Raw genomic sequence first — 25,443 nt, 5'->3', positions numbered from 1 at the left:
AAGACTCAATGGAATTTTTAAAAATAGAATTCCCTATTTAATAGTCTTAAAAAAATCAAATAAAATAAGTGGGCCTTATACAGTTCAAGTACCTTATATTCCTAAAATTTAAATTCCCGAGTTAATAGCTCAAAAATTAATGACGTATCTTGCTACTTTTATCAATGAATTATTATTTCAATATCCTGTTCTCTCGAATACATTGTCGTCGTTCAACTCTTATTCCTTTATTAAGACTAAGTTAATCGCTATTTATCATCGCCGTGTACAATATCACGGCCGTTTGCCGATATCGGCGACATTTCTCAAGTGTGCGCGAAGGGGAGACCGTCGAGCCGCCTTCTTCTCTTCTCTCCTTTCACCGATCCTTCCGCGGACCCTTCGCGTTACGTCCCGGCGGGATGACCATTTAGAATTCCAACAAGATGCACGCGTCCGCGGACAGTAAAATCATCCCCGCGGAAAAATCGCCGCCGGTGGAAGCCTCATGTGCGAAACCACACCCACGCACCTCGGCCGCCAGCCAGTGAGAGATCCGGCCACATATTTGCGGAGGTCGCCTTACGTCGTAAACAACATAAACATAATGCAGTCGAGCCGGTGGACCACACCCGGCGTGCATATGTATTCATTCACTCACTCACTCACTCACTCTCTCGCAACGCACGCACGCACGCACGCACGCACGAACGCATGTATGTACATACGTATACGTAAGACTTGCATTTGCGCGTACGTACGCATATCGCGGCCAGGACTCGGCGCGATTATCCGCGCGACGTGACATCGGTCTTCGTGGCGGTCGGAAAATGTCGGTGGATAAAGCGGATAAGTGGATAAATTAACGCTTCCTCACTTGATAAATTGCATAAGTCGCTAAGTGGTCCTTTATCGTGTATATTTAAATTAAAATAAATGTACAACCAAAGGGCGTGTATACTGGAGTCTCGATGGTGTGAGTGATGAACCGGCTCACTAGGTATAAAGTGCGCTAAACGATAAACGTGATTCTTGTCTTTCCTTCTTTATTGTAATATTTTTTTTGTGAGTAAACTCGGCACTCGGAACACACTGAAGGCACGATCATACTAACAAACTGTACGATACATTCTCAAAAGAAAAAGATTTTATAAAATAAATTTATATATAGATCAACAATTATTGTTTTTATAACATATAACATTATAAAAAAATTTTCACAAAATTTTGTTCATAAACATTACAATTTTATTAGCCTATATTGCAAAATTTTTCATTTAATCGAAATTGTTTAATAAATCCAACTACATATTCTCAGGTTCAACTGTTATGTGTAAAACTTGTCCTTTTCTTAATATTTGTAAGTTGATCGGTCCTGATTGTTCTAATATTTTATAAATATTGTTTGAATCCAGCACTGGCTCGCCATTAGCATGTGTCACTATATCTCCAGGTTGCAATCCAGCACTACAACAGAAATAATTAAATTTCTTGATGTAATACATTTCTATACATGAGAAGCAGACTTTCAAAATCGATTTTGTTAAAAATTTATAATTTCTAGAAAACGAAAAAGAAAACCAACAAAAACTATGCACTTTACAGAAAATATGCCATACAATAGATGTGAAATGTTAAAAAAATAATGCAATGTCAAAAATTATTTTTAAATTATTCAAAAACATTGTCAAAAATGATATTTTAGATAAAACGCATTTTGAAAATCTGTTTTTCATATATTCTTTATTTGTCACAAACTCCACAACATTAAGTATTTTTATTAAATAAAAGTCAAATATTAATCTTGATAAAGTATATTTTACTATTATTTTGTTATTTCCATTCTTATTTTTTTGTTAGCTATTTGTTATCTATGTAATAAATAAGAGCTCTTCAGTTTTAATCAATTATAACTCGCATATTAAAATTTTAAGAAAAAATTTGCAAATTAAGAATTCTTGTATAACTAAATTTGGAATGATACTGGAATATTTCTATATTACCTGTAAGCTGGAGATCTAAGCCTTACTCTCCATACAAAAACTCCATGTCGAATACTCGTATGTTCACTGTTTTGTATCTCATTTAAGATTTCTGGAGTCAGAGTTTGCATCGTGATACCCAAGTATCTTCGTCTGGATGACTCTTTAAATTTTACGTCTGCAAAAATATGTAACATGATGTCCAGATATCTGGTTAACTAATTCAAGGATACTTCCAGGATACTTCAGATAGAAATCTAAAATTTTTTTAGATCGATTTTCATTACTTTAATTAATGTTCATTGGAAATATTATGTTTTGTATTCAAGAATTATATTTGACAAACAAATTAAAAAACGCAAAAAAATTTGAAACAATATTATTACTTTATAAATAATATTAAACGAACATTCAACACAAATAATAATTATCTTCTATTTTCTAATTTTAGACATTAAATCCAAGCTTTCTATCTTAACTTATTACATTTTTAAGAAAAGGCTTATACCCAAATACAACTTTTGTTTTTAAATAATAACTTAAACTTATAACTATTTCTTAATAAAAAAATAAACTAGTTATACATCAATTTTAAGTCTATTCAATTATTAATTTTTGGAATAGTAAAATATAGTAAAATTAGTAAAATATAATAAAATATGTAATAAAATATGTGTTTAGTTAGGTACTTGAGCTGAATTTATTTAGTGCAACAAAAACTTGTGACGAAGTAGATAAACGAGTTGTTTTTATAAAAATTTACTGCAAAGTTTATTAAGTATACATTATTTTATGGTTTATTACAATATATAATATTATTCAACTTTCTAATTATAAAAAAAACAAAATTATATTAATTTGTTGGACTAAGTATATTTTTTTTATAAATAGTGTACTTATTAAATAAAGTCCAGTATACATTTATTGTTATTGGTTATTGGTTATTGGCCAGTTATTTGTTTATTATGTGTGTGGCTTGCAACAGAGGATGACGATGTTAAATGTTGCTGCTTCTAAGAAGCTAAAATTGTATTCAAATAGCCAAGAATTTCCAGAAGTTAAAAAATTATTTAAAAACAAAATTAAAAATAATTGTAATATTTAACAGTACTGTAGATTTCGTTTTTGTGATTAATAATCATTTTAAAAGAGATTTGTTAGGTAGACGATGTTTAATTCCTTTGTTTTCAATTTATCTTTTTATTCGGGTCTTATTAAAAATACAAGCATTTAATAAAGCCCAATGTTAGAAAATAAAAAAAAAAATTTTTTTCTTTATCCACAAATGTTCAATATCTTCATAAATAGAATGTATAAAAAATAAAATAAGTTATGGCCTTATTCAGCTCACTTCATTTAAAACTATATTGGTATAAAAAATTTTTTAATGAATTAAAAATGTTCCAATTTTGTCTATATATTTATAAGCATCATAGTGTCAATGTTTTTAAAAAATAATAAAAATTCCAAGTTACAACTAAAATTCTAGAGGATTTCTAGGAGTTCTCCAAAATACATAAATTGAACATCATACGTAATCTTCAGCAAATAGTATTAATGTAAATAAAACTAGTTAAAATAAAATAGTTCGATTTACCTTTGTTTTTTCTACGTAATTCTGTTTTCTTTAAAAATTCCTTTGCGTAATCTATGGGTATGGCGAATGAAATACCGGGCGTTACTTTCATTGCATTTATACCTATCGCCTCTCCGCTTAAATTTACCAATGGCCCACCCGAATTTCCGAACTAGAGAAATATAAAATTCATCAATAATATGAAATAAATATAACTGTAAAACGCAATATTTATTTCAGAATTAAATGGTTACTCACAGTGATCGCCGCATCTGTTTGAATATATCCCATACGTCGGTTATTTATACCAAGCTCTTGACTTTGTCTATTTACACTGCTCACTACGCCGCATGTTATGGTGTTATTAAGAGCCAACGGGGAACCAATAGCTACCACAAATTCTCCCGGTCTGAGAGTAGCCGAACAGCCGAGTTTCATTACCGGTAGGTTGGTCTGTGTGATAGAATAATGCAAATTAGCAATCGTTTTAATATCAAAGAAGGGTGTCAAAAATATAGAAAAATTGTCTCATGAAAATTGCAGATCAAAACAAGTATTGATCAATCAGATCTTGATAACAGTATTAATTTTTGGCATTCTCCTGCATACATAAAGTAGAAAAAAAACATGCAAAGTTACCTTATTTATTCGCACGGTGGCAAGATCACTTTCCAAATCAACATCTTCTATTATTCCATTATATGTACTACCATCATAAAGCCGTACCTATGTGAAAAAATAAAAAAGATGTAAAGATAGTTAAAAATAATTTATTAATTACTAAATTCTAACAAATAATAATTGAAAAGGAGTTTCAAGGTTTTTAAAAGTTTATATGTAAAATCTAAGATACTATTACTTGTAGGAATGGAAGAGCTTGGAAAGGAAAAAGGCCTTAGGGACTCACGTTTACCTTCACCGTTGTATTAGGCTTATTTATTACGACATGAGCATTTGTCAGTATTAAACCATCCTGACTGATGATAAATCCTGATCCATTGCTGGTAGTGATCGGCTTCCCCGTGAAGAAGTCTAAGCTATTTTACAATCAGAAAGCAGCGAGTTAGTACACAATATAAATACATTTATGTTTCCAGACAACACTCATGTCTGAAAGACATTCAAAGGATGATTTAATTACAAAAAGACGTCTTAAAGACATTTTAATAACACCTTAGAGACTAACATCTTAAGATCAACTAATTAGAGGTATTTATAGTCGATTCTTATTTCAAAGTCTTGAGTAATGTCAGGAATCTTAAGTAATATCTTAAGATGCTAATACTGCTCTTTGATTGATTACATCTTAATATGGTACTTAAGACAGCTTTATATATAAGAATCTATTATGATTACCTCTAATTAGTTGATCTTAAGATGGCACTTTAGATAGTTCAAATATAAGACTCTCCTATAAATATCAACCTAAAAGATGTCTTAATTTAAGAGTCAATTCATTACCTTTAAGAGGCTTTAAAAGGCCCTTAGCTGTAATAATTTGACTAACCATAGTCGATTATTCTCTTTACATCCAACTGTGATTAGTCAATTTCTCATGGCCTGTTAAAGTAAGGTTGTAGACCAACAAAGGCTCTTTTACTTTTCTTTGAGACGTCATAATGTTATCTGGATTGTAAATACACACTGGATATAATACATAACGTGATCAATTCAATCGACAAGCTGTAATACCTATTGTTATCCCTGATTTCAATGTACACAACAGCTGGTGCAGATATCTCTACCACGTCCGCAATAAAATTGAACGTGTCCCTGTTGTGAGTACTGTCAAACGGCGGCAACGACTTGCCGTGAACGACAGAACAGATCGGCACGACCAGACTCTTGATTCTTTGCCAGATGTCATCCCTCCGATTGTACACAGCATAGCCCAGACACGCTGCCGAGGCAAACGCGGTATAGGTTAAGAACTTCCTTGCTCTGCCACCGAATACTCGTTCATGCTGCTGCTCCTGCTGCTGCCCATGTCGTTGCTGCTGTCGCTGCTGCTGCGAGTGGAACGATCGAGTTCCAGTGTATCGTTCAGCAAACGCGACGGTCACGAGTCGCGACACATTCGAGCCGCTCGCTCTTGCCAGAGAAATCCACGGCACGCGTGACCAAGAAGACGCCATTTTTAAATCACAACGCGGCTGTTAAAGATCAACGATCTCTGTGGAGTTCGCCAAACACACGCGGTCGCATAGAATGCAGTGATGGGGTTTTCAGCTTCGCAAGCATGGACACCTCACTCATCGCATACGGAACGCTCTATCTACGTGCAGACGACGCGCACTCGACTAAGTTCAGCAGTCGAATGCCCATTATTTGCATAACTTTCCAAGGGAAGTGATTGTTCTTGCGCCGGCATGCAGTTGCAGCCGGTCAGCGACGATTTCGAATCCACGCGCACGATCGTCCATCGGTGACCCTCGGCGATCCTCGTGCGATCTTTTCGAACTGATTGGTCGAAGATTTGAACGTCGGGTGTATGGTATAATACCATGGTCAAGCGTGCGTGCTACTGAATTTCACATTAATAACACATTTTTACGAAATTCTTAGTTGTAAGATCATGATTAAGGTAACCAAAAATAATTAAGGGCGAGCTAAAATAATTAATGATATGTATTTTATTAATTGGAATCTATAACTTTATGCCTAATTAAAAGGTCATTAATAAAATATATGAAGAATTTATTAAAATTAAATGAGTAGACTTAACAAATTAAATATAAGAATGACTGCATTTAATAAAGAATCATAAGCAAAAAATGAGAATTTAATATGGATGTTTATTTTTCGTCCAATCTATATGAGATATTAAGATATTGCATATGTATATAATTTAATATCAATCTTTTATATAATCCAAATTAAATCTTTACAAGATTTTAATAAAAAAGCTAAACCCATTAAAATATTATTAGTACTTTATTAAGTTTAAATAAAATTTACATTAAATTATATTATTTTCCTATTAAATCTGTATCAATTAAGTCCATATGTAAATTTTTCCGTGCATTTTATATAAAAATCAAGAGCAAACAAAAAATTAAATAACTTTTGAATAACCTAACCGATAAAGAATTATGCACACAAATATTCTAATGTAACAATAAAATACAATTTATAACATTTTTTTCATTTTTGCTAATATTTTGAGATATGATACATTCTTAAATACCAAGAGCATTCGCAAATTGTTCATCAACTAAATCAAAATAACATAATGAGTTTCCTTTAGAAAAAAAATAAAGCGATTCTAAATGTATGATCTCATATGTGATCTCGCGATACGTATGCATTTAGTGAGACATTAGTCTTTTGATTTGATTTTAAAGAATACAGCAATTATTGACTAATATTCGCTAATGTGAATACTATCCTAAATAAAGCTTTAATGATGATTAAGGAAAAAAATTGTAAAATATTTTTTTACTGCTTATTCCATTGAAATTTTATTTGCACAGAGAAACGGAATGTTAGGATACAGTAGAATATATTGATAATAGATTGAATTTGTATTATTCATGTTTAGTTAATACGAATAGAAAAAAAAATGTATATTACCACATCAAATAATTAATAATGTATAATAAAATTCACTAAGATATGGATATTGCATTAAGTTTTTATAATATTGTTGCATATAGTACTGTTATACAAATTAAATAAGAATTTTATATACTGCAACTTTAATTTACGATAAATGTATACCTTATCAATATATTATTAAATTTTTATATTAACATAGCAGAAAACTATTTTTTTCTTAAAAAAAAATTGTGTTTTACAAATTATATTAGAAGTTTATATTTTTGTTTTATTCTTATACCACATAGTTGAATTTTTATATAAATTAAACTATTAGAATGCTAAAGGATAATTATAGAATAAAGAAATTAAATTATTGAAGAATGTCGCTAGAGACTTCATTGTCTGGGAATATCACATTCAAATTAGCATCCAGTTTTCGATCGTTGCCAACAACATCAGAAATTCTGCATGATGTATCCATGTGGCAGGATTCTAAACAAAAAAAAATTGTTATATATTTCAGTGTACACTTTGTACAGAACATTTTAAACAATTTTAATCTTTTAATATATTATATATACTATATTATATGCATTAAAATTTTTTAGCACTACATAACTAGTAACTTCTAATTTTTAACTGCGAATTAATTACTTCAATTATTGATTTATCAATCTATATATAAATTAATTTTCTATTTATCTATATAATATTCTAATTTTCTTTCTCTCTTTCTCTCTCTCTCTCTATTGTAAACTTCTAATAGAAATTTTATTTATTGCAATTTGTAATTAAGCATACCGTGTTACAGATATAAATTTTGTTATAAAAAAAAAAAAAAAATTTTTAATCTAATCTGCAGAAATTCCTTAAATTTCAATTCTACCTTGCGAGCAGCAAATCCCGTTTGAAGCGCATCTTGCTGTATTTCCATGACACATCGCGTATCCAGCAATGCAGGGTCTGGTGTATAGACTTTCTTTTCTGCATCGGTATGTTTCTGGTGTACCTATGAAGCAACCGATACTGGGGCCACAGCAAATGTGGGGCCCAAAGCATTGGCCCAAACGGTTAGGACCACACGAAGGACACTAGAAAAAGAATAATGTAATGAATCTCGATTATAAACAAATTACACATTTTTTTGTACATTTATATGTATAAAATATAAATAATTATGTATAGTTTCAAAAATTTGGAGAAAACTGTCTTTTTCCAATTTTCCGCAGATTTTCTCGGTTATAGGTGAATTAGTCCAAAAATTCCCCTTGAAAAAAAAGTTGATAAACTTGTTTCAATAAACTGATTGCTGATCAGTAACTGATGATATTTTATCAGTTAACTGACAAAATATAATCAGTTACTGATCAGTAATCAGTTTATTGAAACAAGTTTATCAACTTTTTTTTCAAGGGTCAACTGTGAATTTTTCCAATAAATTGTACTTTTCTTGTAAAAATTTACGAAAAAATTGAAAAACTCAGATTTTTTCCGAGCTTTCAAAACATATATATGAATGTTTATGCAAATATTTTGCTAGAAAATAAATAGAAAATTTTGAGATTTAAATATCAATATATATTTTATTATATGTATACATGTAGAAATTTAGTTTTTATCTAATTTTTTTGTTTTGTTTATTTATATAAGTAATATATTTGCATAAATATCTAATTTAATTGTTGATATAATAATATGATAAAAAAAATATAAATAATAATTAATCAGTTAAAGTGGAATTATGGAAATTTTTGATTCTCTTTATATTTTGCTTTTATATTTGCTTCTAATACTGTGGACTTTATCAATCATCCTTAAATTTTCTTTAATAAAGATAATAAAAATGTTTTTAATATATTGAAAATATTCGTAGATATAATTTTGGAATGAGTGCTAATAATCAATGTAAATAAAAAGAAGCACTGTTAAACATAAATAAATGCTAACTATTTTAAGTACGTGTTTAATAAAGTAAACATCAGAAGTTGCTAAAGTCTTTATAAAATTAAACTTTTCTGCAAGAAAATAACTAAAATCAAAGAAATTTTACTGTAAAATATTACTTAGTTTAAAATTAAAATAAAATATAACATACTTCCCGTTCAACGGTTCCCAAAGAAGGTGCGATATCACCCCTCTTTCCGCCTCGTGGACAATTCGTAATCAAACAAGCGTAACTCAGAAAAATCAAACTCGCAAGAACAACGAGCTCCTTTAACATTCTGAATAGAGTCTAGTGGCGTACAGCGCTAGATGATGTACAGATGATCGGAAAGAAGCTACTGTACCTCGAGAAGCCACTTCGGGTATTTATATCAATGAATCCCCATACTTAAAATTCCTCCCAAGTATTTGGAGAATATTCCTACTCGCGATACGGCACTCTAAAGATTATGGAAATCCGACCTCTATGTGAGAATAAATACATAATAATATGCTATTCTTCCATTCATCATTACAAAAGCAACGGGCTCGTTTCTAGCTTTCTTTGTTGTAAATAAATATTAAAGAAAATGTTAAGAAGCTAGATATTAAAAAGAGACAAATATACTTCTGAATTTTTTATGAATCTAATAATATTTACACCAATTGTATTCACATATAATTACACTGTAATATTATATAAACACATTTATGCTAGCTTCATTTCATTGAGGTTTCTTATTTTTTTAATTCTTATTCTTTCTTAATTTTATGTCTTCCTTTTATTAATTATAACATTTCGTTTAAGAACTTTCTTAGAATGTCCAGTTTTGTTTTTCTTAACCAAAGTTGTTTTTAGTTTACAATCTGCTTTGCGTTTCTTCATATCTGTTTCAATTCTGACTTCAGTAGAAAATAAATTAAGACATTCCTTCTTAGTGTGACCTATAAAATAAATTAATATAATATTACTAAAATAGAAGCAATAATTAAAAGTATTAAAAGATTATATTGGCACAGTGGGTTGGGAAGTAGCGCCATTACCATTATCGTTACTCCTTGGTAACAATTATTCCTTTTTCTGTAACGGTAACGGTAACGTCGTTACATTTTTATAACAGTATCAAATTCAGATGTTACTTTTATTGTTACTTTAATTCTTTATTATCTTTGTGTCCTTTTCATAGATTTTCAATAGATTTTCGCACCTTTTCAAATTAAGTTACATGCAATAAATGCAATCATAAATTTTTTTTTCATTTTTTATACATTAAATACTGAAAAATATTTTGTATATACTTTAAAATATTTGAAAATATATTTCAATAATCATTGTTATTATTATCAATAAACCTATAATGTCTATGTAATATAACCACAGATTTTTAATACTAGAAGTAAATGTTAGAATGCATTCTTAATAACATTAATGTTTCAAATAAAATTTAATAAAAATTGTCATTAAAATGTACGCATTTATAATCTAAGTTTCTATAAAGATAAGTACTAAAAAATAAAAATATAATATACAAAATTAGAAAAATTATTAAATAAATTTAATGTAAAGAAAAGTTTGCTACATAGTTTAAAGTTTTAAGTTTTAAAATATTAATTTTTAATATAACTTTAAAACATCTAACTTTATCTTAATATCTTACTTTAATATTACAAAGATAATGAAGTGTAAATTTTTAAGTATTGATAATGCGTTACTTTTTAAAATTAGTAACAAGTAACAATATAAAATTATTTAAAAAAATACCATTACATTTTTAAAGAAACATTAGTCAGCTCTGCTGACCCTTACCTAATTTATCACAGTTAAAACACCTTCCGACAATATTCGGTATTGGACCACATGTATGTTTTTCTAATATACATCTTTTGCAAATTTGACAATGTTTCCAAGTAGGCTTCACGCATCGTTTGCATATATCACAGTGTTTGTACGTTTGACCATCTTTAGAGGTACATTCTTTACATTTCTTGCAATGCTTGTTCTCGCCAGAAACCCATTTTTCACAATCTTGACAAAATTTATACCCATCAGACGAAGGAAGCTCCAGTAGATTCAATGGTATATTCGTGAAAATTCTCACTGGAGAGCCCTGCTTTCTACCATGTTTTTCTGATATAAATAAGGGATGATTATCATAATCCACTTTATAATCGGACATATTTAAATTTCTCAGACCACCAGTCTCATGTACTGGGTTGCTCTTTTCTCTCATTATGTGCTCCATAAAATATGGGAATATAAACATGACTTTCAAAAAAAAGTTGTCATTATCATTATAAAAACGTCTGTTTAATGTTCTATGCAGGTCAGATATTGTTTTTATTGTGTATGATATGGGTTCCAAGCGGCCACCAAATGGAGGATCGCATATTAAGTACGTGTCCCTTCCCTCATTCTGAGTAAGAAAAACTTTGAGCACAGTAACAGCGTATTTGTTAAAGAAATGATGATTAAAAAGATTGTACCAGCAAAACTCCAGCGGTCCAAAAAAATTATGCTAAAAAAAAGCATTCATTAAAATATACTTATAAGAATTATTAAAGTGTATTATAAATAGATATAATAATTAATAATCCCCACTAAAAATACTCACAAATCTTCCGTCAAAATCTAAAAGGAGAGATGATATCCTATCTGTATAATGTTCGATTATGTATTCATGTATTCTTGGTGTGCCAATACAAAGAATCTGCTTAGCTCCAAGTTTCGAAAGCATATTTATTATATTTTCTGTAGATTTCTTTGAAAATAAATACTGCGCTTCTTTCTTAGCATTTTCTAAAGGTTTTAAAAGCTCTGTTGGATGATGCAACTGATAATCGGTTAAATTCTCCGTAACCTCGTGATCCGTATGCTTATCTTTTTCAAATTTAAATATTAATTTCTCACAATTGTGGCAATAACATCTGTTCTCCACAGGTTCCATCTTAAGCTTGTTAAAACGAATATATAATTCTCGGTGAACGTAACGCTGTGTGTACTTCTTACTTTCCAACTCCCACATATGCTTTTGAGATTTTGACAATTCTTGCCCATATTTCAAGTAGAATCTGCACAATTTTCTGTCACGACAAGCGGAGCACACATAAAATCTCTTTAGTTCATTTTTAACATATCTTCCAAGTAGCAATGTTGGTCCTGTGAAAGTTAATTTTTTTAAGAAAATTGACTTTTTTATATAAAAGTTATAAATTTTAATGTGCATAGGTATGTGAGAATTACCATGAGGACATTGTGGATGATTTATGGGATTTTCCCACAAAAATTCTATACCACGTGCGTCATTCATTCTGTCATGTATGCAAAGTGTAAACAACTTAAGGGCCTCGCACATGAAATGTAACCAATGATTGCCTGCGTAAACGTGTGAACCATAAAGGTTGGTTTATGTAGTCCGTAACCACTAACTTATACCGGAATTTATAAGAAATTGATCAATCATAATCGATTTATAGAAGAATAATCGACTATGATTGGTCAATTTCTTACAGATTCTGGCAAAAGTTAGTAGTTACGACCTACATAAACCAATCTTAACGCTGCGCCAATAGTTATTCATGGAGCTTGCTATCGCTCTCGCGCTATTGGCTACGCGAACAGTATTGGTAGTATTTGCGTTTAGCGTTTTATGTTTTCTAAAGCGTCGTCTACAATACAGTCGTTACGATGTTACGACGTTGCGACGGACCAATCAAAGAAGAAAATATATCATTTTTTCTTCTATGATTGGTCCGTCGCAGAGTCGTAACATCGTAACGACTGTATTGTAGACGACGCTTAACACTCCACTAGCTTCAGCTAGTGCAATATTAAAAAGCATAATTCGACCAATACATTTGTATCAAGTGCTGTGACCTACCTAAATAATAACATTCAATATGCTGTTTTTACTGCGCCAGCATACTTTGATTTGTTGCAAAGGCAAGCAATTAAAGATGCTGCCAACATTGCTGATTTAAATGTTATACGAATAGTTAATGAATCCACAGCAGCAGTAATTACTTACGCTGCACAGAAAAAAGAGAAAAATAAAATGTAAAATACATTACATTAATATAAAAAATAATAATGTCGATTTTTGTAGTAAAAAAGACAGATATAATCAATCTATTGTTCTTTTTTTTAGTATTGCTGTTTATGACTTGGGTGGAGGTGCAATTAGTGCGGCAATGTTAGGAGAAGTGTTAGCAGAATAAAAAACAGATATGCCACTCTTTCATCAGAATTCTTAATTTTTAACGGTAAATTGCCAAAAATGTCTCGAACTATACATTGTACTATTGGCATTCTTGCCACCAACTAATATAACTTTCTTAATGCAATATTTGGTTAGTTCAGCATCAGATAATGCTTTTTCGTAAAGTTCAGTAATAAGTTTAATTAGATCACTTTTTATTAAATTGTTAAGTGTATTCCTCTATAATTTACGCTTTAAATGCTTTGACCCTTTAACAATAGTAAGACAGAAAAGATTTATAACGGTTTGAAATGAACTTGATAAATCTATGTTAGCTATTTCAGCAGCTTGTTTTAATCTTGTTAGTGCTACTGAATCTGTGCTGACATCTATAAAATGCTGCATTATTTTATGAAATTAGTTATTATTAACATAAATTTATTTTAAGAAACAATTGTAGTTAGGAAAAACGCATACCTCTTTTTTAAATTCAGATGTAAGATAACCAACTATCTGTTTTTTGTTCTGCTAACACTTCTCCTAACATTGCCACACCAATTGCCACACTTTCATCAGAATTCTCAATTTTTAATGGTAAATTGCCAAAAATGTCTTAAACTCTTACAAACATGCTTGTGAAGTTTGTTTGTTTTCTTTATAGAACACGAGTTATAGCAAAGTTAAGATATTATTTTTATAGTTAAGATATATTTTTATTATAATTATTTATTATTTTATTTTGTTATATTTTTCTATAACTAGTGTTCTTGGTCAATTTTTAAATGTTTTGAAGAGTAAATTTTCACATAAAGTACATTACTTATTATGTACATAGTTGAACACTAGTATAATGTAACTTTAGTGCAAAATCATTTTTCGTGCAATCTATGAAACATGTCATTTTATGATTTCTCGTTCGCTGTTGTTTAATAAATCTTGAATTTTATATGGAATTAATCTTATTTCAAGCAATCCTATTTCGATCATTTACTACCTTAGCCACACAATTTTAAGAAATGCTTCAAAAATCTATGTAAAAATGTTAGAATTGAAACACTTCTAAATTTTTGTATTTTTGTATTACGTCGTTTCTGTGATTTTTCTAAATTTCTTGGTGAAACTACATTAAACTAAAATGAGCACATTCCTGAGTAACTTATTTTAGTGGAAAAAATTTCTATAAATAAATACAAAGTACTACTAAAAATAGAAAGTAGAAATTATTTATTTTTTCGGAAAAAAATTTTTTTCGTAAAAATATGTATTTAATTATAAAAATTAACAAAAGTGCTTTAATTCTAGTATTGTTTTTGTAGACTTTTGTAGTATTTCTTCAATATTTGTATAGATTTTTGTCCACCAGGAATTGATACTATTAATTAATAATTATTTAGTAATAGTTATCATTATTTAATATTAATAATAAATTTAATTGGTATTTAATTATTAATATTCTATTTCTGAATTTGTATCGGCGGGGGGGGTGGCTTGATTGTTCTCGCAGCGCGAAACAAAAACAAGAGGAGGCTCCAGCGTTCAATTCGCCGATGCACAAGAAGGGAAGTGCGTGTGATATTTATGTTACGTCGGTCTGGGCACGTATTATGAAATTCTTCGGAATGGATTTCGATCGGAATTATTCCGTTTTCCTTAGAAAATACAATAGAAATTTAGGGAAAAACGGAATAATTCCGATCGGAATCGATTTTGAACAAATGTATAACACATGCCCAGCATGTATTATTGCAGCATGTATTAGCGACAATTCGATATCGTTACAGCGTCGTTGCGCAGATATTATACATGGTAGAAAAGCTGCGCAACGACACGTAACGATATCCCTAGCTGTCGTTAAAAGTTACAGAATCCCGCTACTGGCCGGATTGTGAAACGTAGGGTGCTTTCCAGCTACGACACAAGTTGACACTGTGTAACACAAAGTCCATTAGTGTGAGTGAGACAACTAAAATTTTCTCTCTTACACTAATAGACACTGTGTTATAGTGTCGACTTGTGTCGTAGCTGGAAAGCATCCCTATATTACTCATCGATTGAGTCGAGTTATTGGCGCTAAATATGATTTTAAGTTTCATTAATCAAACTCTTAAATAAGTTTAAATTTTAAATAAATAGCTCTTACAAATTTTTTTCAATTTTTATTTAATTTTTTTTTTAAATCCTTCCTTTGAAAAATATTTCTTCCCTTGAAAATATATTTCTTTCCTTGAAATATTTTAAATTAAATTATAATTAATTAGAATATCCTTAACAACTTCAACGATTGTGGTTTGTTTGAAAAACTTTGGAAGATATATACAAATTGAAAAGATTCAATTACGATTTACAAGTCAAAAATGTGTTTTATTATTATCTGTTCTACAAGTGCTGTGAACATTTGGTGGTTGGTGTGTATACGCGCATTTTCTTATTACAATTTCCTGAAAACACAAAAGCAGATACATGTAAAGGGCATGTCAAGCCTCTATAGTTTTTATGACATATGACTTCGTATGACTGGTATATGAGTTTTTGCAAAGAATAGGTGAATTTAGAAATCATTTATTTTTCACACATACACACATGTATGTGCGCATGCACATATAAGTATGTATGTAATAATTTTTATCTAAAACTCGAGTCTGGAAAATTTTTTTAACAAAGAAAAAATAGAATAATTTTTTTCCATCAATTAATTTCGGGTATTAACTTCGTGTTTCAATTTTACATAAAATTAAGCTTTTACCAATTCACCTATTTTTTGAAAGTCATTCGTAATACTGCAGCTAGATGCAATAGCACACATCACACAGGTTTGACAATAAACTTGCGTCGGACCTTACATTGCATTCATCGAACAAAATTTAAATTTAAGGTTTCTCTAATATTAAGTATTCTCTTTTAAATTGACTTGGTAGAGCAAGCAAATATAATAAGAGCTTGCATTTTAATTAAACCAAAATTAGAATTTTTTTAAAGATACGCATCTGAAAACAGCCTAGTTTCATTCTTATCCTAAAGCGTTGCAAATATTTCTTAGAATGCACGCCTCTTATAAACTCTCTGCTCGCGAATTTAATCCGTGTGCATTCTGTAAAATTGTATCACAGACTATTACTGACAGTAAAAAGAATATCTGCTAAAAATACGAGCTTAGGATTGCTATATAATGTGTCGATGTGTTTCCAAAGCGTTCAACAGGGGATGGAAACCATCGAAATGAGATATAGTTATTTACATCAATGGGCAATGTAAAGTCATGTTATAGTTCCCTATAATAAATATACATATAAGATTTACGTAATATTTTTTTTCCTTGTGCTTATTCCTCCTACATCATTGATTTACACACAGACGAAGGAGAGTGTATCCTTTCGAAAGCATATACTCGATATAATACTGTATTTGCTGGCTCTTAAAATATTGTATATTAAGTCTGTAACAACTGTTAAAGCGTCTAAAATTATAACACTAATGCAAACACGATTTCAATACACGAACTTACTACTCAGTTCTGTTGCTGCATGCTTAAATTATATCAACTACTTATCTTGTACATAGCACATTGCATAACTCAATTTGTTCATTTAACGAAAGCATTTAATTTTTCTACTTATATATTTTTTATTCAAATTTAAAACAATGATATTATCTATGCTGTATAAAAAAATTCTAACAGATATTTCTCGGAAAGCTAACAAGGATAGCATAGTCATATATCTTTGTTCTGTGTTTGGTAACCATATATCTCAAACCCATATTTTTATCATTCATCTCATACATTGTGTATAGTTTTTATTAAACTATATATTTAAATAATTCTCTGTATTTACATAATTGACTATGAAAAGCTTCTCTTTCCAACTTCTCATACAAATAAATCGTCTCATCTGCATTTTATGTTACATATTTTATATATTTTAATATAAAAAATTATCTATGCATGTTAAACAAATACAATTTTTACTAAAAAAAATCTTGATATATATTTACTATAAAATGAAATAATGCAATAAGAATAAAATATTTATTCATGTTTCAAATATTTGTATCTCAATACTTTTTAAATATAAATTGGTCTCATTAAATAGATTAGTTTCAAAAAATTACTATTAAAAATATAAAAATATGCCCCAAAAATTTAGCACATGTATATTTTATACATGTAGATGTTGGCTTGTCAAGAAAATATTTCTACAAAACATCTCGACTTTATAACAATACAGAAATTTTTCAGTTCAGTTGTGCTCAGTATCAACTCGTCAAATAAATTAAGTACGAATAAATATTGACCATATTGTACTTTGTGTTAGACGTAGTTTTGTTTGCCATGACATGGAAACGGTTTTCTTTACGGTGAATTGTTTCGTATATTTCACATCAATATTTGCAAAGTGTGAAAATATGTGAAAATAGGGGTGCAGTGAGATCGATTTATAAGATTTTCTACAAAACGTGATCGAAATTTACTACTTTCTACGTGATATTTTTTTATATTAAATTACTCGATCTATAATAAAACTATAATACAACGCTTTAATACTTTATTCTCTTTCTTTTACGAGTGCGTAAGAGCATTTGCGACATATATAATTCTTCATATTATATTCGTAAATATTATTGATACTTACGAATAATCATTAATAAGCTCTAAATTGATATTTAATGACAAATCGTGTTCAGAAAGCTGATCGTTCGGATAAAAGTTTTATAAAGCAATAAGTTTAGATTGACAAGAGGCCCATTTTTCCTGAAGCTTACGACGCTCTTCCATATGGTGCTCCGATAAATTTCGCATTATGTGACCCGGTTTTAGCTTTCTGGGATCTAAATTAGCGCCTAACGTTTGAACACCTTTTGCAAGTTTCGAGAACGGCAATAGAATATCTTTGGCTGTTGATGCTACTGGACTAGTGACGCTCGCAATATTTTCCTTTATGGATTTTAAGGCAGATTCGCTCTGGGACGATGTAATATTCAATGTCAGATCCTGTTCAGAGGCTGATCTTTTCTTCTCACCCAATCTATTATCCATTTGAAGAGTAGTGCTTTTAACACCGGCCGATAACACTTTATTATCAACATTCCCTGTTGAGTGACTGATGTTCTTGGAAAGCGTTAAGGTCGACGGCGGAATCATCCGATCTCTTTCCTCACCCAAGTTGTCCCCTACATCGTATATCGTTATCTCTGGCGTGGTCGCCTTCTGTGGCGAAGCGCTGAGAGTGCTAGTGCCGGATCCAGTTTGCGGAATCAGATGCAACGCATCAATGGCTACATCAGGTTTCGAACTTAAATTCATGTTGTTAGGTCTCATTTTTGGCAATTCCTCGTTCACGCTAGTCTCGCAAACACTACCGTCTACAACGTTAGTATTCTTCACACCCATAATAATACCAATCAATGGTGTATAAGCCTCCATCAGATGCTTGTCGTGACTGAAGTTCGCTGGCTTCTCGACAGGTATGTGTGTCATTTCAATATTTTCATCGTCGCTACTATCGCCGCTGCTGCTACTGTTACTCTTCTCTCTCACATTGCCCGAAATATCACTGTTGCCGACTGTAAAGATTGGCTTTGACACTTTCTCCATCTTTTTGTTATTTATATTCTGCGCTAAATCACTTGGCTTCTTTACGCCGAAACTCTGACCCAATTTATTCAATTTGCTAAATTGTTCCGACATATTGCTTAAAGCTTTTGTACCTAGAAATATTCACTTTTATAAATATTTAATTCATGTGTATATATATATATATATATATATATATACATATATATATTAGAAGTAATTTTAACAAACCTGCTGTCTTTAAAGCAAGCAATTGAGTTTCAGATACATTTCTTGTTAATTCTGGAAATGATGAAATATCTAATAATCCAGTAGAGCCTTTAACATTCACTAATTTACTCTTTCTTTTATCTAACGTAACATTCAGGGCTACAGGAACCTTTGGCAAATTTGCTATCTCCATAGCTACTGAAATAGCTTCGCAAATTGCTTTTAATGATTCTGTAATTTAAAAATATACTATATAAAATTTGTTCAGAATATTGTTAGGTTGAATAGAGACATAAAGGAAATATTCTCTCACCTATGCTTTCCTCCTCAGTTTTAATCACAACCGCCATGTTATTGAAAAACCTTAAATTCGTACTACGAAACATGTGAAAGTAACCATACTCGCCGTTCACTTTGTAATTGATTCTAATACAATGATAATGTTTATTCTTGAAAAATGAGACTGTATTTTCAGGCTGACCAAATTCAATTAAGACGATATCGTCTAGTAAGACTCTCTGATAGTTTGTGACCTTATCGATCTGATCGTCATAGTCGGCAATATAATAACTATCTCGAGTTAATATCAAGATAGTATCCATTTCTGTCTCCGTTGGATCACCAGTACTAAAATAAGAAATTGATCGAAAGACATTCGTAAATAGACACACAATATATTCTGGGAAACATTTAATTATTCATACGTACACAGGATCGGCATCAATAACTCCCCAACTGCCTAGAATAATTTCCGGATCAGGTATCAATAACTTTTTACAATCTTCAATCAGCAATTTTACGTGAATCGCAGTCGCTGCGTTATCTTCCTCATCAGTACGTTCTAAGAATACTTCTTCACTTACAGAATTTCCCAACATCATATCAATCGTTGCTTGTCTATACACATCCTTGAAACGATTCAAGTAATATCTGTAAAAGTATTTTAATTCTCAATGCATATAACTATTATACTGAAAATTAAAGAATGATTCAAAGACAGAATAGCAAGAAGATATTCTATTCAAAGAGTGTTTAATAAAATATATTAAAGTGTTTAATAAAAGCTATAAAAAAAATTGTTTAAATGATAGAAAATTTCTTTTATGTCTAAATTTATTGACTGATAGCATTTACCAAATGACTGACTTGTGAAATATAAATCATTAATTTTTATCAAATTAAAATCAAATGAAAAATGGAAATAAAGAAAGAATATAAGGTTAAGATTAACAAACATGCAAAAGGATTTTCATAACATAAAACAACTTCTCATGCTGACAATAGCCTAGAGCATTTCTTTTTACGCCACATAATTTAAATATGTAATAAGATAACAAATTAAATATTTAATGTAATTAAATTAACCTTTAAAACTATATAGCTACTGTATATTTTCCAAAAATCAAGCTAAAAGCAAGTAACGAACCTTGCTAAATTATATAGAACAGTGGCATAAAGGAAGTCAGGATGAGTAGCAAGTTGAAGTTGTATATTTGGTGGTTTCATAGGTATAAGTTCGAGACAGCAATTATCAAGGATATCTAAATAATGTGACCAATCGTAGTTCAGTTGGTGAACATCAATCGAATACCCTAGCAACGTATCTATCGCCGCCTGACGCAAGTCATCCATAAAGTGTTGCTGATAGTATCTATAGGAAAATGAAAGGACAATGTCAGGGTTTCTGTAGAACAACATTTAGATATGTAACTCTGGGATATTAACTTTGAGACATGATAACTGTGAAGGTTTGTGTCGGCATGTAAGATGGCATGTAAAAGATGTTGGAAATAAAAAAAGGAAAAATTGAAAAATGAGAAAAATTAAGCGAAAATGTGAAAGGATAGGAATATTGAGGTCTACCTGTTTGCGGAATTCATGCCGTCTTTCATCAGTCCGGTAAATTTTCTCTCTCCAGTACGCGTATAATCTCCCTACAAATGATAAGAAATCGTAGATTGTTAGACTTAGAGAAGAAAATTAATGATTTATATTAAGACAGACTTCACACATGCAATTTTGCAACGTACAGACCTTTAAAGCGTTTGTTCCCGCGTATTGCTTGCTAATAATGTCTCCATTATTAGCCCAAAGCGATTGAAAGGTCTGTCTTATATTTATAGGCAAGATTCCATCAGGTGGTATTAGTCCCAGTTTTGAAAATTGCATTTCCATAACGGCTTTAGCCAAAGCGGTTTGCACCACGTTTGTTCTATCTAAGCAGTCTATGCAATTTACACGGAATACACCCTTTTGCGTACAAATCGTACCTTGCTTATCGCGCCAGCAATAACCCATGTCTGTTAGCATCGTAGCTAATGCATTAACCAGAATTGACACATTCTCAAAATGCATTCCTCGACTGTGTTGAACACAAAATTTTCGAAATACATGATTTGTAATGAGGATGAGATCAAACATTTCATTTAGATACTCACCAATACTCGTGGAAATCGAAAGTGGCATACGTTATATCTATATGATTATAATTAAATACATGATTGCTATAAGCTTCCCAAATAATTCTTTCCTTGCCAGTTTGTTCAACCAGATTAACAATGCAAATAGGCCCATACAATGAGAGTTCTTCACCAAAATGCTTTTCAAACGCAATTTGAGTTTCAGCCTCATCTGGAATCAATACCATGTATGAAATTGTTATATTTTATTAATATGATTTAATCTAATTCATGTAAGACTTTTTTGGCTTATACCTTTATCAATTCGTGGTGGAGGTTTATATTTGTATCCAGGTTGAGACCAATACACTGGCACGCTTCCTCGCACTTGTACAAAGGATACTTGATGATCATGATACCAAACTAATTGTTCTGTCTCAACATAATTTGCGCACTTGCCATCGTCATCCACTCCGCGTCTCTTATACCTGTGATATATTTAAAAATATAATTAAAATAAAAAATAATTTTTTCATCCTAATAATATTGGGATGAACATTAAATGTTGGATCAGATAAAATTATAGCAACCACCTATGCAAGTTGTTACCTAGTGCCAGCACGGAACCTACTCCTCCTTGATATAATCGCCAAATTAAATATCTCTTGTTGCGGTTGCTCATCAAAACCCACTTCGACTATACATTTTTCTATCTGAACATATCCTTGAATAATCGGTAATATCCAACAATTGGCTTTATCTGTCTGCAGAATAAAACATAAGCAAATGTTAAACAAAAAAATATAAATTTTGAATGATCATTAGATTGTCATTATACATTTTATACATATATATTCATTTATCAATTATTAAGCTAATAAAAATATATAATTTTTATGTATTAAATTTTATGTATTCATATACAATTAACAAGTCAAAGAAAGTTAAAAAATTTTCCTAGAATAAATTTAAAATAATTTATGTAAGTTAAAGTTTGAAAAACTTAAAACATTTTGTTATATTTTTCGTTAAGCTAGTAATAAAATATCAATGTAGAATATCGTATTGTTAGAATTGTAAATCCTTTCATATCAAAAGATTTGAAATAAGTAAATATCTATATATAATAGAATTAATTATACAATATTTAATAGGATATTTAACTAGACAAATAGTCTGTGTTTAACTGGGTAAATAATCTTAAATTGTCTGGAATCAACTGTGGAAATAAAGATTTTAAAGAATACCAATACTAACATTTAGATTAATAATATCGTACAACATGTGTTTATTCCAGAAAAATCTGTCGTCCACACGTTGCCACAATGGCTTATCTTGATTGCCCTGCTGAGATTCCATTAAACATTGACGTTGTAAGCTGTTAGTAATATCACCAGTCTGACAGAAGAAGAACGAATCAGTCTCGGTAAATATCTTATTCAGTTCTTCCAATATTCTCTTCTCGAATCTTTCTTTATCCTTTACTACACTCCGTTTTGTCACCGTGGACTTCATCTATAGAAATATTGAGTAAATTATGTGAGATATCGAATACTACAGATTCTAAGTGTATCGTAATGGTTTTAAGTTTCTTACTTGAGACGTAGCCAATGCGGCGGCGTGCTGCGTGGTATTTTTTATAGTATTCGTAGCATTCTTGATGGTACCCCAAGTTTTTGCCAGAGCCGCTTTCTGCGGCACGTCGAATAGTCCGCCGCTGCCTTTTTTATTCAATACATACTGATGTTTCTTGCAGGGTAGTAAGCCAATATCTGTGTTCTCTGTGCCAATGTGTAGAAACGCAATGGATTTGATTTTGTAGACGACATGACCGCCGTGCAATTCTCCCGCCGGTGTGACATCCTTTATAAGCATCAAACGAGGTTCCAGTACTGAAGTTTGTTCCATTTTGCCTACTATTCCATAGAACATTCCTAGACATTCCAAATCTTTTGGAGTAGCCCATTCCCAATCTGCAAAATCCAGCGTAAAAACCATAGTTGTTGTTATTATTATTATTATTATTATTATTATTACTATTACAAATCATCAGCCTTATAAAAATAATTAATTCTCTGAAGCTGACAATAGGTTTATTGGACCAATCATTAATCATAAATTTTGAATTAATAAAAATAAACTTAGCATTCAATCTTTCTTACATGAATTATTAATTAGGTTCTTTGAAATTAATTAGTGTCTTTCTACATCAAGTGTCTTTTAACATCTTCCTTTATCAATTATTAAGAATAGTGTGGTATTTCTTTTAAAGTAATTAATCCATTGAAACTGACAAATTGAACTACAAATTGGAGCTGACTATTGGACCTACTGTAATCATCAATTATAAATTTGAATTACTGTTATTAAAATAAACTTGGGATTCTTTTTGTACAAGTTATGTCATTATAGTTCCTTGAAATTTAATTAGTGCCTTTTAATCAACAGAAATTAAATAGGTGTCACAGATCCAGTGGCAGTAACTGTGCTACACTCAGTAAACGGAAATGGATTCAAAATATTTAAAATGGATAAAAATGGATTCAAAAAATCAAGAATTTGGATTTGACAATGACTACACAAATCCATTTTTATCCAATTAAAGTTTAAACATTTCTTGAATTCATTTTAATCCATAAAGTAAGATCAAAATTACTGGTTTCTATTTTTTTCAAATTAAAAAAAATTATGTGGGCTATATAATCCATTTCAATCCATGACATAGGATTGAAATGACTTAATTGCTGTCTATTAATCCAAAATGTATTCAAATGAATTAAAATGAATTACAAATTTTCAATTCATTTCCATTTACTGGGTAGATTTTAACATTAACACTCCGAAAGGTAAAATGGTGCTATCAAACCTCAAATTATTTTTTCAATTTTCAATCAATTTCTGAATTTCAATAAACTGGTATTCTTTTCAAATTAATCTTTCAAAGCTGATAGGGTATTGAATTTGTCAATTATAAATTTTGAATTATTGTTATTAAAATAAATTTAGTATTTATTTCTTCTTAAACTAGTTATGCCATTTCAGTACCTTGAAATTAATTAGTGTTTTTTATTCAACATAAATTAAATAGGTTTCACAGATTTAACAGCAAACTGTGCTACAGATTTTGACGTCAGCTCTAGAGAGTTAAAGAATACTTAAATGGCGCTGTCAAATCTCAAATGCAACATTCCTTCATTAATTATCATTAAGCGCGCTATGTCATCTATATAAATTCTTACACGCACATAACGCACATGTTCCTACTTGAAATGGAATTGATTCACGTCCACAAAATTCATTGACGATGTCGGGATCGTCTTTCGCAAGGAACGCGACGCTTCGTGCATGCTCATCATCACTTACGTCAAATGCGATCGTGTACGCGCACCCACCTGATTTCGCGGCAAACTCGCCGGTATACTTGTCGCACCAAAGGCTGTGCCTCTCTTTCACGAAGATAAAGTGAGTGTCAGTGCGAAACAGCTCCATTCTTCTGGTTTCCTGCTTCTTCTTGGTTATTGGTTCTCACCCCTAGGATTAGGGACGATACGACCACGATGCTAAAGTAGTATTACAAATCAAAGCTCAAAGGACAACGTTGTCACGGCAGGCCGATTGTGATGCAATCGACAGTTAAAAAACTAACAGTAACGGGCGAACACGTCCCAACATATAGGCGGTCCCAAACGGACTCTCTGTTTTCCTGTGTGTTTGACAGCTACGGGCAAGCATGTGTGACGTTTCCGCGTCGCGCAATATATCCACCTAGTAGAGATCCTATAGGGTCTCTGCTTGCGACTAAAGCCAGAGAGGAACCTGAGAGGTGCCACGGCGGCTTTTTTTCATAACGCTAAATTCCCGGCGCACTAACGACGCACATCCATTTAGGCCGGAATATAAACTAAAATTACATCCATTTTGCGACACTGTCGATAAAAATGGTTCAAGTCTGTGCTAAAATCATGTGGTGGGAGTACTCCCACTACATAATTTTAGCACAGACTTGAACCATTTTTATCAATAGTGTCGCAAAATGGATGTAATTTAAATTATATTCCGGCCTAAATGG

The 25,443-nt window shown here is 30.9% G+C and overlaps 4 protein-coding genes and 1 non-coding gene across 7 annotated transcripts; 1 reads left to right on the top strand and 4 right to left on the bottom strand.

Annotated features, from left to right (window-relative positions):
- Positions 1–881: 881 nt before the first annotated feature.
- Positions 882–5,855, bottom strand: LOC105199767 (serine protease HTRA2, mitochondrial). Of its 2 annotated transcripts, none has more exons than XM_011166991.3 (7): positions 5,230–5,855; positions 4,445–4,574; positions 4,177–4,263; positions 3,796–3,990; positions 3,559–3,709; positions 1,983–2,139; positions 882–1,446 (listed from the first exon to the last, which is right to left on the bottom strand). In XM_011166991.3, exons 1-7 carry the CDS (start codon positions 5,670–5,672, stop codon positions 1,284–1,286), a joined length of 1,326 nt encoding a protein of 441 aa, XP_011165293.1. In that variant the 5' UTR covers positions 5,673–5,855; the 3' UTR covers positions 882–1,283. The 2 variants fall into 2 exon arrangements, with proteins under 2 accessions (XP_011165293.1, XP_011165302.1); XM_011167000.3 differs by having other exon boundaries at positions 4,451–4,574; positions 5,230–5,852.
- Positions 5,856–6,970: 1,115 nt separating this feature from the next.
- LOC105199893 (neurophysin 1) lies at positions 6,971–9,495 on the bottom strand. Its single transcript, XM_026134980.2, has 3 exons — positions 9,173–9,495; positions 7,964–8,168; positions 6,971–7,569 (listed from the first exon to the last, which is right to left on the bottom strand). The coding sequence occupies exons 1-3, from the start codon at positions 9,296–9,298 to the stop codon at positions 7,448–7,450; spliced, it is 453 nt and encodes a 150-aa protein (XP_025990765.1). The 5' UTR covers positions 9,299–9,495; the 3' UTR covers positions 6,971–7,447.
- Positions 9,496–9,626: 131 nt separating this feature from the next.
- LOC105199780 (rRNA N6-adenosine-methyltransferase ZCCHC4) lies at positions 9,627–12,402 on the bottom strand. The gene is made up of 4 exons (XM_011167012.3): positions 12,242–12,402; positions 11,613–12,157; positions 10,808–11,516; positions 9,627–9,945 (listed from the first exon to the last, which is right to left on the bottom strand). The coding sequence occupies exons 1-4, from the start codon at positions 12,351–12,353 to the stop codon at positions 9,770–9,772; spliced, it is 1,542 nt and encodes a 513-aa protein (XP_011165314.2). The 5' UTR covers positions 12,354–12,402; the 3' UTR covers positions 9,627–9,769.
- Positions 12,403–12,787: 385 nt separating this feature from the next.
- LOC105199896 lies at positions 12,788–14,149 on the top strand. Its single transcript, XR_003268700.2, has 2 exons — positions 12,788–13,054; positions 13,146–14,149. It is a non-coding gene; the product is annotated as an uncharacterized LOC105199896 (transcript).
- Positions 14,150–15,530: 1,381 nt separating this feature from the next.
- LOC105199786 (phosphatidylinositide phosphatase SAC2) lies at positions 15,531–25,177 on the bottom strand. Of its 2 annotated transcripts, XM_026134975.2 has the most exons (13): positions 24,767–25,177; positions 22,971–23,347; positions 22,632–22,889; positions 21,984–22,138; positions 21,690–21,862; positions 21,414–21,606; positions 21,010–21,337; positions 20,839–20,909; positions 20,402–20,626; positions 19,684–19,905; positions 19,289–19,602; positions 18,997–19,206; positions 15,531–18,899 (listed from the first exon to the last, which is right to left on the bottom strand). In XM_026134975.2, the coding sequence occupies exons 1-13, from the start codon at positions 24,861–24,863 to the stop codon at positions 17,902–17,904; spliced, it is 3,621 nt and encodes a 1,206-aa protein (XP_025990760.1). In that variant the 5' UTR covers positions 24,864–25,177; the 3' UTR covers positions 15,531–17,901. The 2 variants fall into 2 exon arrangements, with proteins under 2 accessions (XP_025990760.1, XP_011165329.1); XM_011167027.3 differs by lacking the exon at positions 20,402–20,626.
- Between the last annotated feature and the right edge of the window lie 266 nt (positions 25,178–25,443).

This window comes from Solenopsis invicta, chromosome 16, assembly GCF_016802725.1.
Source record: "Solenopsis invicta isolate M01_SB chromosome 16, UNIL_Sinv_3.0, whole genome shotgun sequence".
Classification (NCBI taxonomy): Eukaryota; Metazoa; Arthropoda; class Insecta; order Hymenoptera; family Formicidae; genus Solenopsis; species Solenopsis invicta.
This window is presented reverse-complemented; position numbering and strand designations above follow the sequence as displayed.